This window comes from Lagopus leucura, unplaced genomic scaffold (assembly GCF_019238085.1).
Source record: "Lagopus leucura isolate 7727_CA_CO unplaced genomic scaffold, USGS_WTPT01 Super-Scaffold_100051, whole genome shotgun sequence".
NCBI lineage: Eukaryota > Metazoa > Chordata > Aves > Galliformes > Phasianidae > Lagopus > Lagopus leucura.
The window spans coordinates 1,181,331-1,202,376 of record NW_024962297.1 but is presented as its reverse complement, the minus strand read 5'-3'; the positions used below and the strand labels follow the sequence as shown (position 1 = coordinate 1,202,376).

Below are 21,046 nucleotides of genomic sequence, written 5' to 3'. Positions count from 1 at the left end.
GCGCCTCCCGAGCGAGCAGCACTTGCAGAAATGTCATGTCAAGCTGTCAGGACCTCCTGTAGCCCTTGATAAGGCGCTTAAGGAGTGTGATGGAATTCGGTGGGAATGAGGAGAGCGGGGCTCGGTCTGAGAGAGCCTGATCTGAAGTTTCAGAGACTCCCCCAGGAGGGGGACCTGGTGCTCCCCTCGCTCTCTCTAAATGCATATAGTAATTCATCAAATCCTGAACATTTCATTTTGGTATTTCTAAGGCTGGTTTTTCGTTTTTGTTTTTTTCTTTTTTCTTTTTCTTTTTTCTTTTTTTCTTCTGTTTTTCTTTTTTTTTCTTTTTTTTTTTTGGAAACAAATTTATAAACACTTCGTACAAAACAGACACAGAAGTGATTCTGCCTCCTCCTCAATTCCCCAAACTCTTCAAAAAATGTGCAATTTCAACTGAAAATTCCTTCCAAAGAAGGGATGCAGATGGATATGTCCTTAGAGCAGACCACGGCTTGCCATCCCATTGCTGCCACACAATACCACCCCCACCCCAGTACAGACTGAGATAGAATCCTTCAGGTGGGAAAAGCCCTCTAAAATCATCGTGTCCAACCATCCATCCACCACCATGTTGGCCACCTCCAAGTGAGAGCCAAGCCCAAATCGTTGTGGAATGGCCATTCTCTGAGTGCTGGGGGGATAAGAAGGGCAGGGATGCCATGTGCAGTCCTGGCAAGATCACAGAGGTTTCTTCCCTGAATTCACATAATGCTGAGGTGAAGAGCTGATGGAGGGAGAGGCGGTGCTGAGCGTGGTGGTGATGGGACAGGGCTGTGCAGGGCTCATTAGTGGGGGCACGGAGGCAAAGGAAGCTTGAGCAGCTTTAAGCCACCATCTCTGGAGGTGTTCCAGAACTGTGGGGATGTGGAACTGAGGGATGTGGGCAGTGGGGATGGTGAGGGTGGGGTTAGGGCTCGGGCTGTGGGGATGGATGGGTGACCTTTGTGATTTTTTCACAATTCCACAATCCTACAATCTCGGCGTTTTTGCCTGCTCGGCTCTGTGACCTCGCTGTTCTCTTCGCAGATCCCGTTTGCTCGGACTGGCCCTGCTCCAAGGTGCAGACATGGGACACGTTGGTCCACAGCACGATTCAGCTGAGAATCTGTACAGGTGCCACAGACCCCAGGAGCAGTCCCAGGGCAGAGAGGTTGCAATCGCTGCGTCCTCTGTTTTCTCCCAGCGAGCGCTCACAGAAAATCCTTCCACCGAAGTTGCTTTTGCCTCACTGGGTGACTTATTAAGTGCATCAGCGATCTCCTTGCAGTGCCTGGGGGAAAGCACAAGCAGCAATTCACTTCCTTGCACCTGGAAAGCCCTCCGGCGTCCAGCAGCCCCAGCGATTAGCAGGACCGGAGTGGCTGTTTTTGGGGAGGGGCAGCCTGGGGGCACTGCTGTGTGGTGGAAGCTTGTAGCTCTCTCTTTAATTGGAGGTGAATTTAATTTCAGTAATGAGCCTGGCACATTCCTGCTCCTGATTAGATTTGCGCGGTGATTAACCCAGCAGATATTCACTTGGCCAACAGCCCAGTTCTTTCCAGTCGCAGTGGACCGAAACCATCCGTGCCGTATTCCCACACTGGGAAGCAAGGTCACCAAAGGGCACTGTGGCAGAGGGATTCCAGCACACGCAGCTTTCCTAATACTGTGCTTGAATTTCCAGCTCCCCCCATTCGGTCCTGCTGGGAGGGCACCTTTCCCAGCCAGACCCCTTAGCGCCTGTACCAAGAATCAGGGCGCAGTGACGATGGCTGTGCTCACTAACGAGATTTTTTCCATCCCTTGGGGACTGTCCGAAAGGGAAATAAGGCAGGATCAAGAGATTAGCGCGTGTGGTTCACATCCACAGTTTGGCCCTGTTGGCATATTGTAATATGGCCCAGACACTTGGGAAGGTGCTTGATGTAAGCCAGCATGACTGACATCTCCCCATACGGGATGTGAAGGCTGTCAGATCTCAGGTTATTGAGTGTCCCACTTAGTGACAAATATATACACCAGCTAAGTAGGGCACAGAGCTCCGGCTTCACCCTGTCTGAGCTCAGTCTGGAATCACAGCCACGGTTTCCCTGTGACCACCTGCGTAGTGGCAGCACTGATTTCAAAGAGCTGTTCCTGCAGAAGGCCTCTGTTCCCTTGGAATGCAAGGGGATAACTTGCCCAGTTCAAGGACCTTGCTCTGTATTTCACTGCTAGGCTAACAGCTCACACTGCATACAAGACCTCAGCAGGAGGAGCGTGTGTGGGGTCAGCCCCTCCACCAGCACCGCACCGTGCAGCCCGAGCTCCTGCGTGGGGAGGGGGCTGCACCTCAGGGAGCTCTGGAATCAAAGTGTGCTCTAAGTGGAAGAGAAGACTTTAAGCGACATAAAACTGTAGACTCGTTAAGGTTGGAAAAATCTCTTAAGATCACTGGAACAGGTTGCCCCAGGAGGCTGTGGATGCTCCATCCCTGCAGGCATCCAAGGCCAGGCTGGATGTGGCTCTGGGCAGCCTGGTCTGCTGGTTGGTGACCTGCACACAGCAGTGGGTTGGGACTGGAGATAATTGTGGTTCTTTTCAACCCAGGCCATTCTACGATTCTATGGTCATTAAATCCAGCCACCAACCCATCACTGCCATGCCCACACAGAACCCTAGTGTTCTTCTCCTGCCTGAATGATTCTAAAATCATCTGGTCCAACCATCAACCCACCGTGTCCACCCATAGAACCACAGACTCAGTCATTAAGGTTGGAAAAGCCCTCCAGGATCATCAAGTCCAGGCATCAGCCCACCGTGCCCACTCACAGCATCACTGAATCCTTCATTTTGGAGAAGACCTCAAAGATCTTCCATCCCCATCGTGCCCACCGAGCTGTGCCTTCACAACAAGCCCCCTGGGCTGATGGAAGCAGGGCAGCACCCTGTCCTTTGGATTCAGCTCAGGAAGAATTAACAGGGAACAGCGCCTTGAGAATAAAGAACAGGTGTTAGTCCAGACTCAGGCTCTCATGCCAGGCAAGGATTATTTTATTATAATTAATATTCTTACTTCTTATAGTTAATTACTGGCTGAATCTCAGTGCTACAGGACTGCCTCCATCTGCACTCCAGATGATGCTGCACACTTGGAAATGCGTTGTTAGAGCCCAGCAGCTTCTGCAGATGACTGACTATGCAGCCACCAGAGCTGGGGGGGGGGATATTATGGCCTCACAGTGAAATCTCCTTGCAAGCTAATCCCTGCAAACTGCTCTGGTTGTGTTTGCCACCTCCTTTGTTCGTGAATATTTGGTAGAAAAACATTCCCTCGCAAATAAGACCTCGTGAAAAGCAAACAAGTCCTAATTACTCGTGCAAATATTCTCATCTGAATGCTTATGCAAATACACGTGCCCACGTGAGGTCCCGTATCAAACAGCCATGAATATGCATCTGCATGAGAAAACACACAAGGTGTGAAAGAAACCACATTCTGAGTGTCTTTCATTGGCTTGGAAAGGGAGCAGAAGGGAAAGGCTCTCCTTGGGCTGCAGCTGAAGCTGGGCTCACAGGGGTCAGGCCATCAAATTACACATACTGTTTTCTACAAATATTAATATTAATGAATAGGATTTCAGGGAAAGTGATTGGTCAGCTTGGAGTAAAATCAGTGGGTCAGGAGATAACGATGGTTAATTAAAGCAGAAACACCCAGAATACATTCTTAGGATCTAACATGATGCTCGCAGAGAACCAATGGAGTGACTGTAAGGACAGAGCACGATGTAACTGTGCTTGTGATTCCTGTGGGTTAGGTGGCACAAGGTGCTCTCCTACAACATTTTAGGTGGAAGCTGAGGCAGAATGGGCTCTTTGGTGGTTGAAAACAGGCTCAGATGGTGGTGAGTGATGGACTGATGTCTGCTTCAAAACTGGTAATGGCTGAGGGCCCCAGAGTGACTCATCATTTCACATCTGGACGATGACATGATGCTCAACATCAGCAATGCACACATGATGAAAGACCAAGTGAGGTGGGCATTATGTGAAATAGCAGGACGTCAATCCTACAGTTATCTGAATGGGAACTGGATGTGAAGACACCGGAGCAGCAGCCACAGGCTCAGGCTCAGAAAGGTCAGGGCTCAGAGAGCCTTCCTCTCCAGGATGGCTCAGCCTTGTCCAGACGGAGGTCTCCATTCTCTAAGATTTGGCTCAGCAGAGCCGTACAGCCATCCTGGTGTCATGCTGGGGTTGTCCTGCTCCAAATGCCAGGTCGGACTGCAGACCTCCACACATCTTTGCCCAGCTCTGAGTCGGGGACCCAGGCAGATCAGTGTACCAGCTGCTCCCCCGAAACCCCATTGAGTGCAGGACACGAATCCCTGCCAGGTCCTGCACTGCTGGGCTGCACAGAAATCCCATCCCTCCACCTGCACTGCTGTGGGTAGGGGAGAAGTTTGTTGGGAACAGATTCCTCTCCAAACCCACCAGGAAAGCCCATAGGGTCAGAGGCACTTCGTCCTCCTGGCCGTGTGCTCTCTACGAGTTCAGACCGATCCCAAGTGACACCACAGAAGTAAGGGACAAGTATGCGTCCCTTCTAACAAGAGACATTCTATGGCTCTAAGGAACAATGAGACTCGAGGTGAGGAAGACCTGCTCACCCAGTGACCCCCCCACCCACACTGCAGCCAGTGGCACTGAGCACGAGCTCATTTTCCTTGCCTTAACAACCCACACCTATGGCATATTATAATTCCGGATAGCAGCGTGCAAGCAGGACACAGATCTGTGCTGTATACGCGCACTTAGTTCCAGGTGCAGCTGCTCTTTCCCTGTGGTCACAGCTTTAACGTGCTGAGGATTTGCTGAGGTTTCTCTTTGGCCGCAAGGTCACCCAGTACGTGCTGAACTGCCTGCATGAACACAATTACTTTGCACGAACGTTAAACAGAGGGACACCAAAAAGAAATCCAACGAGAAACATCGCCCTGCTTTCCTGTGCTCAAGTCTCATCTGAAAACCCATCTGAGATCCTTCAGTTTTTCATTCTGAGATGACGGATGTGTTTGTCTAAACATCTGTGGTAGCTGGTTAACAGGATCAGGCCAGCATTAGACTAGACCAGATAGAGATAATCTTTTCCAGCCCAATAACAGCAATAACATTAATGCTTAAATCCCTCTCTTCAACTCCATTTCTCACCCAGACGTGCTACCCCCAAACCAGGCAGTCGCACCACCAGTCCTGCTGCTGCATAGAATGGCTTGAGCTGGAAGGGACCTCATCATCGTGTTCCACCCCCTGCCACCGGCAGGGCCACCAACCTCCAGATCTGGTAGCAGACCAGGTTACCCAGGGCTCCATCCAACCTGGTCTTGAACACCTCCAAGAATGGAGCATCCAGGCAAGAAATGAGGTGTTTCATAATTTTAGAAGTATTTCCTATAATTGGTGGATGCATTTCACAGGGCTGCTGAGAACAAAAGGAAACACCAATGAATGATCACTGCCACAGTAATTTAATGTGTTGATGAATGCCTGCCTGATTTGCTACCTTTACTGGAGGAAAGCTGGTGGGCACACTTCTCTTCCAGATAGCAATTTTCCTAGAACAGACAGGAGTGTAATGGGTTTTCAGGAAAAACTTCTATACAGAAAGGGCTGTTAAACACTGGAGTGGGCTCCCCAGGGAGGTGGTTGGGTCACCACCCATAAATACGCTTAAAAACCATTTGGTGTGGTGAAAAGGACCTGATTTAGTGGTGGGTTGTTAGAGTTAGGGTAGCATGGTTAGGTTGTGGTTGGACTTAATGATCTCGAAGGTCTTTTCCAACCTGAGCAGTTCTATGATTCTATGATTCTATATTGATAGCAAAAAGCTTCCAATGCTGGGAAAGGAAGAAAGAAAAGAGGCAAAGACACCACGCTGCTGCACAAAGCCGAGTCCTCAGGTCATCACTGTTAAATATGACCACAGATTGGCGAAGCAAAGACGAACGTCCCAGACAAACCACTTGTGCTGCTCAGTCTCTTCTTTCTCTGTGACGGCGCTTTGATTTTCCTCCCCTTGACTACAAATCACACAGTGCACCGGGTCATCCTTACAGCACATCAGAGTGCGGGGTATTTTCCAAATCCTGTGATGAGAACGTTGTTAAAATGCTGGCAAATGAAGTCTGTAGAGATTGAGTGGGATAAAGCACGCGCAGGAATCCATTCACCACCACCCCGCGGTGACAACGCAGCCACGATCAGAGCGAGGCAGCCGAAGGCACACGGTGACTCTTTAATGACAAGCATCAATTTAATTTGATTGCTGGGAATAATGGAACGTTGCATTCCCTCCACTCATTTCAGTGGATTTGAGCACAGTTCATTGGAAGGGACACGTGTTTTTCCCTGGTGCTCCCTCTGCAGTTGGAGATTGACGCCCAGCTGCAGTGCTGGAACCAAGTGTGGGGCGGATGGACACACGGACCCGTCGGGGTCCCAATACTCCTCTTGGGGCACTGGTTTTGCCATTTGTTTCACTGCTTCATGACAACACTCTCACCCACTTTGCCCACCCACAAAGACCAGAGGGGCAGTTTTGTCAGCAGTCCCACAAGTGTTGTGCACCAGGCCCCCCCCTCCATCTCAGCTTGCACACGAGTGCTGTAGAAAAGGCTGAGCGTGTGCTTGGGACGTGCTGCACATCTGTCAATAAGTCATGAGCCCTTTGACAGCGGTGTTTCTTGTCAGGAGCATGTCAGAAGGAAAACATTTGCTCCAAAAATCACTGTATCTTTCAGAATCCCTTGGAAACAGGCAGCAGTACCACAAGTGCTTCCTTTTGGAGGGGTAAAAATCCCCTGTACAGCGCATGGTTTTCCTTTGGATCTACGTTTCCACAGTGCTGTCTGTGCAACCTCAGACACTGTCCCGTTCCTTTAAATGCCTCCTACTGTTCACTCCCATTCCAAGGCAACGTTATTTTCCATCTCATTCACAGAACGGCGCTGGTGAGGTCAGCTCTGCTCCACCTCCAGGGATGCTCCCACGGAGCGCTGTCTCAGTGTGATAAGAACCCACGCAAGAAATTCCCTGCACAAAAAAGAAAGGGAAGAGCAGGAGTCCCAAGCGCAACACACAAGCTGTGCTGATCCCTCAAAATGGGACTCCATCACCCTCCATGAAAAGGTTTGGATTGGATGGTGGACAGCTGGACTGGATGATCTCGTAGGTCTTTTCCAACTTTGGTGGTTCTGTGGTTCTGTGATAAGCAGGATGATGAGCGAGCACCTCGATGCACAGAAAGCAAGAGTGCCTAACGAGGAGGCTTTACAGCCTTTCGAAAACAGGGCCTAGAAATCAGTCTCTGCTAAAACTTTAAAATATTGGATCTCAAAATTAAAATGTAAATCTGTAAAATTAAATCCCGATGCCTGAAAAGTTTGGAAAACGGAGAAAATCAGATGACACGATGACTGCAGTCACAGCACCATAGGATGCTGTGGATTGGAAGGGACTCGCAGAAACACCCCCCAAAAATAATAATAAAAAAAGACACCACAAAGCATTCAAAACCAGATGGCAGCTTTTCTTTTATTATTATTTTGCAGCAGTTTTGCAGTATGTGAGTGAAAGGCAATATTCACTTTCAGTTTCCAGTAATTCCTAGAGCTCCCCGCAGGCAGCATTAGTGTCAGCCACTGCAAATAATGTGATATTTTCAGAGCTGAAGACATTTTTCACTCGCTCAGATCCTAACTTTTTCAGCACACCTCGTGCCCTTTCATTGCTGTGCTGCAAATAAACAGCACGTAATGGGAGAATTTCCTTCAAAGGTACAACAGGCGAGTTCAAGTGTTCAGCTGGAGGAATCACTGCTTCCAAACACAGATATAACCTGACGAAATGGTTGTTTGCTCAAGAAGAAAAGGAGCACTGCAGAGCACGAGAAGCACCTCTATTGGTCAGTGATGCAGACACCCAGCTCCTGAAGCTTGTGGAGAAATTCATTCATGTCCTTCTCACTGTCTGACTTGAGGTAGTACGTGAGGTTGTGGTTGGACAGATGCAGTGTTTTCGAGTTGACAATCCGTGCAGTGGCGTTGTGGAGATTCATGCTGCCCCGGATAACGATGCCAATGTCATCTCTGTCCCTGCGATGTGTGAAAGGAGAGTGAGAGAAATGCCAGGGAGCAAAGCACCGCCTCGACTCCCGGCTGGGAACGCCTCTGCCCCGCTGCAGCGAGCTCTCTGCCTTCCCTGCAGGGCGCACGGAGTTGCAGCCCGGTTCCAGCCCCGCTGGGCTCTGCCCAGGGTCAGCCCCTTTGTCGCTTCCCCTCTCCAGCAACTTACCAATAGTAGTGGAGCCACGTGTCCTTAATTTCAAAGCAGCGATTCTGGTACCAAAATATATAATTTGTCCATTTCTTGAAGCGAAAGACTTCAGTGTCCATGGCTGTGGGGATGGGGTGGGCTAAAAGCGAAAGCTTTTAGAAAGAGAAAGAGAAAGAGAAAGAGAAAGAGAAAGCAATTTTTTTCTTAAAGGGATCACCCAGCAATAGGTCGTAGGATGATAGAATGGTTTGAGTGGGAAGGGACCTTCAAAAGCCATCTGGTCTGAGTCCCTGCAATAGACAGAGACACCCGCAGCCCCATCCGTGCTCAGAGCCCCTCCAGCCAGAAAGGTGAGGCATCCCGTGGGCTCAGGAGCTGAGCTTCAGCTCCGAGGGCAGAGCAGCAAGCTGCCCCATCCATACTGAGCGTTCAAACATCACAAAGTCAGTCTTCAGGTTGGGCTCAGTGGGTCCATGGTCAGGTGTGCGCATGGTGTGACACAGCTGCGTTGTGGCTCAGGTTGGAGATGGGAAAGGGCTCAGAAAACCTTGCTGGGATTAACCTGGGTAAGTTACAGCCACAGATACTCCAAAGACTCATTGGTAGTTCAGCTGGCTTCTACATCAGTGCTCTCGAATTGAAAAATTACAGTTTGCCATCTTGAAGGAGCTAATGTCACAGAAAGGAGAATGCCTTAATTGTCTGGAAGGCAAACTGCAGTGAAGACAGTCTGAGCAGAGGGCAGGTGCTTAATTCTGCCATCTGGCAGAGCTCCCACCGCGCCTCCATGAGAAGCAGAGATCTCCAAGGAACAAACTGCTGCTGCACATCCACCTTCTGTGCTGCCTGGGGAGCTGCAGTGCTGGGGAGAGACAGAAAATGGCCCGAGGAGGAGAGGATGCAGTGTAGGGATGAAGGTGCTGCCCTTTGCAGACATGGAGATGCTCCCCAGCTCTTGAACCTCTCCTGCCTCGCATTGCTGTTCTGCAGAGTGCTCCCTGCCTTCCCTATGGCTCTGCTACGTGTGCCTCTTTGAAGAGTGTGAAATTCAAGTCTAAGAGAAACCTGTACTGTGCAGGCACGTTCCACACGAACGATGGAGAAAGAAGCTCCCATCTGACATTCAGCCCAGAGAGGGCTGATGGATGAAGAAATATAGCATATAGGATAGGATAGATGGAGAAATATAGGAAAGAGAATCACCTTGTCTCTTAAATTCCATCATTCACATCACCACGCTATTCCTTAAGATTTTCTTGTCTCACTTTGTGTACTGAAATGGCTAAAATTAGCCACAGCCTCCTAATGAAGAGCCCCAGATGTCCTCAGGGGGATCTCCAGAAGGAGAGCAGCTGGCTGGTTGCTGGAGGAGAATGAAGAGTAGGTAGAACAGCCACTGCAGCCCTCTTAGGCCTCTGCAATGAATTGCTTGCAGCAGTCTCAGGCAAAGATCTCATGCAAGCAGGCTGACACAGACGTGAGATCCCTTTGCAAAGTATAAATGATACAAGAGAAGCAGAACCTGATCAGAAGTGCCCAGGATTCCAGCAAGCACAACGTCCCGAATCATGCGTGGTTTCTGCCACCTTGGGATGCGGCCCACAGCCCTGGAGTTACAGAAGAGAATATGGAATGAACAGCAAGAAAGCTCGATCTGAAATAAAGAGGGGAGATGTGGGTGTGAGTACGTGCAAGTGGGCAGAGCAACATCTGCTTTTTGAGTAATGGGTAATGTGTAAAGTGGCCAAGAAGGGCAGAGGCTGAGGGGGAGCACCAAGCAAATAATTAAGATAGCAACAAAGAGGGAAAAAAGAGACAGACGGGATAAGGGCATCATCCTGATGGCAGCACATCCCTCTGCTGTGCTGACCAGGCAGGACAAGGAGCTCCTTGCTCACCCTGCTCTGTGCAGCACGATCCTGCAGATCACTCTGCAGTAATGAGCTGCAGTGTGCGGCTGGGAGTGGGGAAGTGAAACAGGAGGAGAAGCTAACGAGGTCAGAAGACAGCAGGTGGCATCGCCGTGAGGAGAGGGGAGAGGATTCACAACCTGCTGCAATCGCGGCAGCACCTGCCTGGGATGGAGCCCCGGGGCTGGGAGAGTGAAAGGAGGGAGGGGTTCGTGCTGCACCACAGGGCTGCGGGTCTCTCTCCGCTGTTTGTTTCACACGCTAATTAGGTCAGTGCTGCCCTTATAGGAAACCCGAGGCTGGCCTGTGCTCCAGCTTGCAGGATCGTGGTGGGCAGGGCAGTGATGGGCTGGAAGCCTGCACATGTGGTGCATTTCACCTCTGCGTTTGCCCTCAGTTCTGGAACACCGAGCTGCTGCATAAAGCAGTGCTGAGAAATACAGCAAAACTGGGGCAGGCCATAACGTGGTCAGCATGGAGGAGAGATTGAAAAGATCCATCGCTGCCCAACACCAGCACCACCACTCCCAGGGGTTCTTCAGAAGGAAAAAGACAAAATCAAGATATAACTTACCCTGAACTTGACTCGCAATTTTGTTTGACAGCATTATAAAAGCATAAGCCCTAGATCCTTGGGTACTGAGGTATGAAGTAGCTTGCAGAGGGAAGAAGAGAGGGCATCCCTTCCTGCAGGGACTGTTACACCGCTCAGCCCCATGAAACCCTTCCTGGCCTCTCTGGTTCACAGAACTGGTGAGCCACTGGACACAGGTGTGACACAATCTCTTGGTTCTTATACCCACAACTGTGTTATTATTAAAGAATCAGGATGGCAGTAACTCCCAGGTCCTACCATTGGAGGAGCAATTCTGGTTCCATGGTGGAAGAGCCGATCCCCAGGGACAGGGCTGGCATGATGCAGCGAGTCCCCATGCAGGGAGCTGCCCTTCCATTATACATGTCCACTGCAAGAATCCCTCTGCACCTGAGGATGTGGATGACAGATGGCAGTGTGAGGAGAGCTGCAGCCATCGCTCCTGCAGTGTCCAAGGTCCGGCCTCGTGCTGCTGGCAGCTCACACCGCTGCAGATGCTGGCTGGGAGCTGCCCCATGTGCACTCTTTGATCTAGTCAAGGACCACGGCTGAGCAATGGGTCTCCTGGGCACCACCTCTCCCTTTCGTGAGCTCTGGGAGCCCTCCAGGCACAGACCCAGGGCTCCAGTGCAGTTGCTTCAAACCTCACCCACTCAGCCATGCTGCTTTTCATCTGGTGCTGGTTTGTTCAGCCTGTCCCTAACAAGTGACCCGTGAGGATTCCGGCAGTGTTTGTGCTACTGCTGATTAGCAAACAGCCGTGTGACCTGCTGAGAAAATCTAAGTCAAGTCCTTGTCTAGCTGCTGACCCATGTAAACAGCAGGAATTACTGCTCCAGCTGGAGTGACGCGGGTCTGAGGTCAGGGGATTAAGCTACAGGGAGCGAGGGCTGCTTTGCTTCTCAGTGACAGCCTCTGCACAGAGGCTGAGTGACTTCCATGCGCAAGCACTAACTTCCTGGCTCTGGTAGATGAGCCGTCCTTGGAGACAAGCAGGGAGCATCCATCTGTTTGATCTGCTCGCCTCATGGGTCTGGGAAACCGGCAAAGGGTGCAGGGCAAACAAAAGGAGCTTAGAGAAGAAGCAGAGTGAGAAACAATGGGGAAGAGACGTGGCACCCAGCACTTGTGCTGCAGCAGCAGGAGGCACCAGAGCAGCGGCGAGTGCAGCGCAGTCACTGAGGGCAGTGGAGCATCGTGAACACAGTGTGACAATCCTGCCTTTCCCACGCAGGCAAGGCCACAGGCACCGGGCTCAGTGTTCTGCTCAGGTCTCTTGAATGCTTGATTCCACCAAGTTTGCAGTGATGCCTCTGGCTGAACCTTCCATCCTTCGGATGCTTGGAGGAAATTGTTCTAGCAAATGGGCATTCAGAGTTATCCAGGTTGTCCTCAGTGCTCAGGCAAAGACCTGATCCGTACACACACACTGACATCTCTCTCAAAGGTGATGCTGCATCAAGGAAAGAAAAAGAAACCATCTCTGCTCTTCCTGTGACCTCTCCCCTTGTTCCTCTTGAGAGGCACACGTAAAGCTCCCTGCCCAGGAGAGACGCCTCTACTCATTGGTATCATTGGGGTTACATGGAATGGGAGGCGAGGACACAAAACACAGGGGATTTTTGCCGAAATTAATGTTTTCTGAAGAAGTCTCCTCCTCTGTGGCCATGGCTGGGAGCTGGCTGCCGTGACACAGCTGCTCCTGGCACAGTGCATTAGGGAAAGAGTCCCAGATGTACTGGGGCTGGGGTGACATGAATAATAGAGGAGTTCTGAATGAGCAGTTTGTCTGCACCTCCAAGACCCTTCCAGCGAGGGTCCTGTTTTGCAGGGTGCCCACAGCAGAGCTCCGGCAGCATCTCACCACCCAAACTCCAATCCCTCCCCAAATCCAGGGCACAACACGGGTTTCTCCTTTGTCTCTCTCCCATCTGCTCTGTAAGCTGATCGCCCACAGCAAGTGTCTCTTACATAGTGGAAACCCATCCTTCCCCTGCTCTGCTGCCATCTCTCATGCCTGCTGCCTTGTCTCGGTGTAGATAATTTCCTAGCTTCCACTCATCTGGGTCGCTCATCAATTTAAACATGAGTTTGAAGCTCTCAGCTGCGCTGCCTTGCCCCATCAGCACACACACACAGGGTTTGCTTCTGCTCAAGATAAGCAAGCAATTTCTTTCTCTAAAAGTTCTTCGGGAAAGCTATGGTGTACAGCAACGAGCCTTGCAACACTCCCAGCTTCGACTGCTTTGTGCCTTAGTATCATATCCCTTCGTTATTCACCTAAGCACCCCGTAGTTAATTGCAGAGCTCACACTTTTTCTTGGCTCGCTTGCTTCCTGCTGCTTCATGATTCATTACTTGTCAATGAGTCTGCACGGTTCCCCTGGCAAAGCTCATTCCGAGCTGTGCAGGAATCCTCCCCTCTGCCCTTTGGCGAAGCTTTCGCTGCTAAAGCTTGTGGATGTACTGCTGAATTGCTGCTGAGGTCCAAAAGGTTTTGTTGATCCTGGAGCAGGGCCCCAGCTGGTCCCTGGGCAATGGTTTGTGCTCAGCTGAAATGGACTGAGAAGGTCCACCGCACCCTGGAAACACAGATATTGTCGTCGTGTGCCCAGCAAGCTTCTGCCTCCCAGGGCAGCAAAGCAGCATGGAGAGAATCTGTAAGAAAGCAAAACTCACGGGCTGAGGTAGTTCAATAGCACAGAAAAGGAATGAAAAATAATGCCCTTATCATCCACAACCAGTGGGAGTCACAGGGAGTCAGCCTGCCCGTGAGCCCTCAGCCAGGAGTCAAAGCAATGGCTGTACATATGGAGATCTGTACACTCCAGGCTTGGCGCCCGTGGTTTTGCTGAACCTACCCCCAAATGAAGTGTTTTCTGATCCCTGACGAATGTTCTCATCTGCACCAACAGGACGGCCATAACTGCAAACCTGCAAGAGAGCAACCAGCCGTGGTGGGATGACAACAGAGCCTTGTGTGTGAGTGCCACGATGGATGCCATGATGCCATCAGCAGCAACCATGGGCACCTCCAGGAGCTGCTGGAAAGAAAAGGAGCAATGTGAGCTTCATCAGACACCGCCGCAGGGTGTGAGCTGCATTCTCCTTGCATTGCCTTAGGACTGAGTCATTCAAGGCCTCGCAGGGAGAAGTGGGGGTGAAGGATCAGTGTGCAAGCAGACTTGGGCAATCGTTTGGGGCACTTCCCTTCCTCTTGGGAATATGTTGGTGGGAACAGACCATTCACCAGTGGTGATGATGGGTGAATCAGTTCTCCGTGCTCACAGCCGTGCCCCATCCGTTGCTGCACACAGACAAACTTCTTCCCCTGGAGCAGGGCCCAGGCAGCAGTCTGCACGGTGGGGGTCTTCATCTCTGGAGCAGCATCCCTCCCCTTTGCAGTTGGATAATGGCAATGATTTCATTTTTGTTTCACTTTCTTCCTCCTCACCAACATTTCTTTTGTCCCTTTCTTCCTTTACAAATGTTAATTTCCGTCTTTGTCTCAGCTGTAGCTGTTTCAGTGCATTGTCTTTCGCCAACAGAAATGAATTCCTCCTTGATAGGCAGATCTTAGAAAAACATCACACAGCAGTCTGGAACAAGCACAGCTGAAGCAGCTGCCTGGCTGAAGAGAGAGAAAAGAACAAGTTGGATTGAGAAGCACCTCCAACACAGAAGAGCTTTGCAAACTTCAGGCCGTGTTCTTGATGTATTCATCAGAGAGGCATTACTTTGAAGCAAGAAACACTCAGACAGCTGGGCAGGGTTTTATATTCCTGGGTTTTATGATCTTCAGCTGGTCTAAGAAGAGAGACTGGAAACGACGTGCCAGCCTCACCTCTATGCATGGAAAGTCATGGAGAACGGCCTCCTGGAGTCCTCATCCAAAGTTGTGTGGGATGAGGCAGCAGCCAGAAACAGAATGGGCTGACCACAGACAAACCATGGCCAGGCGACAGCAGTGCCTTCTATGGCTAAACAGTTATCTGGACGAGGTCAAAGTGTTGATGCAGTGTGTCTTGATTTCATTAAAGCCTCTGATGCTGCCTCGTGCAGAAGGATCACCTGGAAGGCAGTGCGATTCAGGCTGGGCAGAACTGCACTGAGGTGCTTGAAAACTGGCCAGCAGACTGGGCACAGTGCTCAGCAACAAGAGGCTGGTACCCCTGGTGTTACCCTGTGGGGTTTACGTTGTTCAACACATGGAAAGGAATGAGGAGGCCTCATTTGTTTGCCCCTTGCCAAACACTCACACAACACAAAACTGGGGGAGTGCTTGGTGAGTTGAACGCACCAAATGGGAAAAGCTCAGCCCACAGGGAGGTCGGGAGGTGGGGACTGGGCCAACAGGATCTATGTGAGCTCACTAAGAAGTGAACGTTTCTACAGATGTAAGAATGGGCAAACCAGGAAAAAATACGAAACTATCACCTAGTAAGTCATGTTCATATTAAATGTATCATAGACAACAAGAGCAGTTAATTATAGTGATAAATATTGAGGATCCAGCTGCTCTGTTCCACAGGCTGAGAGCTGCTCCTGCTCCGTAACGCCTGGTGGAGCAGGTCTGCTCTGTAACCCCATTTGCCCACGTCCTGGCTCTCCTGAAACCCAAATAACAGAAACACAGAAAAGAAAATTAATCTCGAGGCTGGAGAAGGTGGTTGTGATGACACATCCTGGGTAAGGATAATGTGATTGTTTGTAATTTGGCAAGACGAAAATGTTGATGCATGTAGCCGCTGCGTGAAGTGACTGGGCTTGTAAAAATCGCTTTCATTTTTCTTACTTTTGATCCGCTTTTATGAGACTGTCAGCCTGAATTTGGTGGGAGATGAAGGTTGCAAATGAGCGGCAGCAGATCCTGAAACGCAGCAATAGTGCAGAGCTGGAGGGAGGGCAGGCAGCACGCAGCGAGCACGGCAGTGCTGGTGCCAGCAGCGCCTCTGGCAGCTCCGTTCAGCAGCCGTTCCATCGCTCGGCGCAAGGCCTTCTCCTCCTCCGCAGCTCCTGCAGACATTCCTGCCCTCCAGAGGCAGAACGCAGGCAGCGCTTTCCAGCTCAGCACGAAGCTTCTCTTGCGATCCTGGTTTCAAACCTTCGTTTCAAATCTTTGCGTTGCTGCAAATACATGTGAGTAGTCACTCGTAGTGTTCCTTGAAAAGAAATCCATGTCAGAGCAGGGCTCCTGCACAGCCAAGCTGGGAAGTACAGGGATGATGCGCTGTGTGCGGGGCACGTCTCTACTATCAGCTCCCCAGTCCTCAGGCTTTTTACTCGTCTTCCTTCCTTCCTGCATTACAGCGTACCCCAAGGAAGCTGAAAGTGGGAGCAACTGGAACTCACCGGGTCCTTGCCACGGTAACCCACTGTCTGAGAGGTTTCTATCAGCTGACACCACGAGTGCTTCGTTAGCATTAATGAAACGTCTGATGCTTTCCAACTTTGCATCAACTCCCCAGTCCTCAGGCTGCCTTTCTGCTTATGATCTGATGATTAAAGTGTAGTTCCCCTCCTGCAAGCACTGCAAGGTGCAGTGAGCCAGAGGGAAGAGACCGTAGGGAAAGGACCCAGAAGGCTCCCCAAGTCCAGCTCCTGGTTCCATACAGGACCGCCCAAAAATCAAACCCTATGACTGGGAGCAGTGTTCAAATGTTCTTTGAGCTCAGGCAGCTTGAGGCCATGATCTCAAAGACCCTCACTTCATGTAAATACAAAACAAAGATAAAAAAACAACACCAGAAGCAGCTGGCTAGCACACAAGCATCCTGCTAAAGGACTGCTTTCTGCTGGGCAGCAGCCAGCAGCCAACAAGACACTCGCCCTGGTTGGGCAGTTACTACACAGCAGCACTGGGACACCCGGTGGTGCAGTGTGGGGTGAGGAGTGGCTACAGTACAGATGGGATGAAGACCCCAGGTTGGGGCACAGTGCGGGGTCATGGGAAGAGCCACACGGTCATGGAAGGAAGATGATGTTATTTCAGTACAGCGCACTCAGGGCCACAGCACAGAAATGAGAAGACACAGGCTTTTCACTTCCTATAATCCTGAAACAGGCCGATTTGCCTTGAGGGGCAGAGACAGAAAAAGCAACGCTGATTGCTGAGGGCCGCCTGGAATCTCAGATTTTCATTGCAGTCCCATGGGACTGTACCAGTGTGGAAGAGTTGAGACAAAGACACACAGCTTCACCTTTGAGGCTTGGTGAGAAACTCAGTCTCTTTCTTTCAGCAGCTGAAAGCAAAATCTTCTGACGCTCCATTAGAAATCATCAAGGTGAAAACCTGTGCTGGGACTCACAGTTTTACTCTTCAAGTTTTCGTTTACCACTTGCTAGGAGACAAAATGTTTTTGGGCCATTCAAATTCAGACAGCTGGGTACCATACCTGAACCAGCAGCAGGAACAGCTCCGTGCTGCCAGCAGGACAAAACAAGCTGGGCTGCGAAAAGCCTGCTATAGCTTGGGTGATGCAAAGCTGGAAAGCATCAGATGTTTCATTAATGCTAACAAAGCACCCGTGGTGTCAGCTGATAGAAACCTCTCAGACAGGTGGGTTACCGTGGCAAGGACCCAGTGAGTTCCAAGTTTGCTTCCACTTTCAGCTTCCTTGGGGTACACTGTAATGCACTGTAAAGACGAGGCAAAAAGAATCCTTTAAAATTGCTTTGGACAACATTCTGCATTGGACCACAGCACACCAGTAAAGGAGAGAGACTGCACACCTGCTTCTGCCCTGACCCACGATTATCCTCTCACCTTTTTTCCATCCTCTCATCTTTTTCCCATTCACACCAACCAGAGTGAGACCAGAAAGAGCTGCTATGGCTCTCAGATAATCCCTTCAAATTTCCATTTTCACGTGTTATACCTTGGAAAGCCAAAATGAATCAAAGAAGAGTTCTTAGCTTACAGCTGCGTCACATATTACAGCTGCAGTTGGCACAATGAAGCTAGAAACCTCCCCGGAACAAAAGCTGAACATCTCCCTGTGATTCTAAGACAAAGGCCAGAATGAGATCTAACAAAAAGCACAATCAGCGGCAGCTGCACGTGGAGAGAAAAAGGACTTTTCAGCAGTTTTGCGTCCAAAGTTAACTTTGTCCCTTGGGCTGTGGGCAGCACAAAGCAGCTGAGCCATCGCTGCAAGAGGGGCACACAGTGCTGCCAGCGCTGCAGCTTCCAGCGCCCAGTGCTCCAGGACTGCAGTGGAAGCTGATGGCGTTTTGTTGTTTAGCTTGCAGGACTGTGTCCAAACGCCCTGGGAAGCTCTGGCTCTGGGAAGTTGACTGATTACCTTATGGTAACCGGCAGAATGCCTTCATTAATTCCTCGATTAGATCCTCAATTAGCTTATCAGATGTAGGACAGACTGAGCTGGACGAGGTGCTTGATGCCTCAGCAGAATCCTTTGCCATGCTGGAAGGAATGTGGAAATCATTCAGGATTAAAATTCCTCTGGCCCATCCTGATTGTCCCTCTGCAAACACAGCAGCAGAGCGGCCTCGGGTGCTGGCAGGATGAAAGCTTGCCCTCTCATCTGCTTTGGCAGCACATCTCCTTCTCACTGTTGGACACTTGAGGCCACGCTCAGCCTTACGCTAGAGAGATAAGAGATAAGATCAGATACAAATGCCAGCTGTTTCACCGGGCTGTGAATACTGCTGAGTTTACAGTCCTGCCACCTGGCTTTGCAGGACCGCTCCTAAAACAAAGGCGACGAGCAGTGCTCACTTCTGTCCAGAACAGCCCAGTGTGCTCCTGCACAGCTCCCCGCTGCTCCTCACCCAGCTTCTCCTGCTGTCCCAGACTGAAAAATGTTGCTCCCCCTGCACCTCAGGCCGTGTAGCCGGCAGCTGCTCTTGCAGTGTCTGCACTGAGCTCTGTGTGGCTCAGCACGCAGCTGCTGCCTCTTTCTCCACACTTTCCTTTCCTTTGAGCTCTCGATTTCTCCATGTTGTTCCTAACGTTGCTCTCTTCTCAGTGAGGATCCATGCGTACGACCTGCTCGCCTCACCTGCAGGCATGGGGTGTGCATTGCATTGCTGCTGAACAGAAGGAGCCGGGAGCATCTGTTTGGCTGCAGCTCAGCACGCCACAGTCCTCTGGCTGCACTTGAAGGTTTCTTCTGTAACGACTCACTTTGCGCAGGGAAATGTTTTAATTTAGGCAGAAATTAGTACCTCGAGCACATATTTCTTCATTGACAGTTGAGCAAAACCAAGGTAAAAATTAGCTGTGAAGTGGCCTCTAAATGAGAAATCCCCTTACAGCTGCACCAGCCGAGGAGAAACAGCACAGATGGCTTCGTTCCAGGAATACAGAGAGCTTTATTTCAGGAGCCTTACAATAAATAGCAGTTCCAATTTTCTGAGAATCAAATGAGCTGGAAGTCACCACGTTTCTCAGGTATCCCACTGCCCTAGGGCACTCTTCTCTCAGGATTCAGTGCCAACTTGGATTTCCTTCATTCCTTCTGTTGTCTACCTTTCCTTTCTCCTTTCCTTTCCCCACCTGGAAGCACCTCACAAAAGCATCGCCGTGTGACTCGGTGTTTGTCAGCCAGACGCGCTGCCCTGCAAATCTCCTGCCTGCCTTTCCAGTCCTCACACCCTCTGCTCACACTGCTGTCCTCTCACAGCAGTTCTCTTTCCTTTGCACCTGAGCAGCGGAGCTCCCTGTGTGTGCTGAGCTGTCCTTGTGCCAAGGTCAGATCCCCACGCTCTGTGCACGCTGCTGTGCTCGTGGTGTGTGCCCTCCTGCTGACAATCACATATGCTCTGCTCCTGAAATGGAGGAAGGATGCTATTTGTTTTTCCAGTCAGAAGAACCTGAGGGAAGGTGACACTTTGGTGAGAGCCCGTATCTCCTGTTCTCATTGCAAAGGAGCGATACGGCCAGGTTTACATCGTGGAGCAGAGCACAGACAGCTGACCTCAGCCCTCAGCTCTGCCAGAAATCTCAAGCGACATTCAGCAAAGGTCCGAATGCCTTCAGCCCCACGTTACCACAAAACTGGGGGAGAAAGTTGGTGCTGTTTCCCTGACAACAATCCCTGGAAGGTATTCCTACACCTCGACAGCTCTTTGTGGCACCAAACCTTTCCCTGCCATTAGGAACCAGCGGTTCCCTGTGCTGTGCACTGAGCTGAGTCCTGCACTGACACTCCTGCGGGGAATCAGGAAGCCTCAGCATTCTAGATTCATCCAAAAATCGCTTTTGCTGCCAGGCAAACATGAGTTCAATCATTACAAGGCAAATATTGTCAGTAAACGTTTGAAGATGTGTGCAGAAATAAAGATGCATGGCTGCAGGGCTTTGAATGAGCTCCAAATGGATCATTTCTTGTGGCTGGTAACCCTTACACAGCCGTGCTGCAGTGAGTGACATAAAAGGTCTTTGGCACACCCACGGAAGCCTCCTGAATGAGGGGAGGTGTACTTTCTGTCTCTCTTACCTCCTCTGGAGCTGTGCTCAGAATCAGTGCTTCCTCACAGGGGTTTCCTGTGACACTGCTCCTCTCAGCTCTGTAACAGCAGTGATGAGCTGTGAGCTTGTGCCATGTCCAGGTGTGACACAGGCACAGCGTGAGGACAGGGCTCTGCCCAGACTGCGTTTATGCATTGCATGCTGCAAATAACGAGACCAGGACCTGCTTTGCCTGTTGGCACCTCGCTGTTCCGCTGAGTGCTCCTGTCCTGCCATGCAGACACCACACGTCGGGTTTTCTACATCTGGCTATTCAACAAGGCACTGCATTATCTCCTATGGCACTGAGCCCCTTTGTTCTGTGGTCAGCGAAGACCTCTCTGTCCCCACGCAGAAGAGACCATCACAGCCAGTGCTGCCTGACACCTGGACAGATGAGCCCTCCTGCACTTTGTTACAAAGGTGAGACACACATGACTGGTGAGCACACGAGTAGCAGGGACGGAAGTTGCTGGCATGCACGGCATTCCAGGGAGAAGTCACCCCCCAGGTGACCCAGCAGACCTAACCCTAACCCTAACTGTAACCCTAATGCCTAACCTTCCTCCCTGCCCTCTCACCTCCCTTCACCAGAGCACCTCTCAGCACCGTGCCCATGTCTGATGATCAGCTCTGTGACCCCTGCGAGGGCAGGAGGTCTCTTTTCTCCACCCTTGCACTGCCTTGTGCTTGTTCTCCCTGGAACAGAGGACTGGCAGACCTGCCCCA

The 21,046-nt window shown here is 50.7% G+C and overlaps 1 protein-coding gene across 1 annotated transcript; it reads right to left on the bottom strand.

Annotated features, from left to right (window-relative positions):
* Nucleotides 1-7,570: 7,570 nt before the first annotated feature.
* LOC122187805 (oxysterol-binding protein 1-like) lies at nt 7,571-8,487 on the bottom strand. Its single transcript, XM_042885617.1, has 2 exons — nt 8,356-8,487; nt 7,571-8,156 (listed from the first exon to the last, which is right to left on the bottom strand). The coding sequence occupies exons 1-2, from the start codon at nt 8,454-8,456 to the stop codon at nt 7,961-7,963; spliced, it is 297 nt and encodes a 98-aa protein (XP_042741551.1). The 5' UTR covers nt 8,457-8,487; the 3' UTR covers nt 7,571-7,960.
* Nucleotides 8,488-21,046: the final 12,559 nt, after the last annotated feature.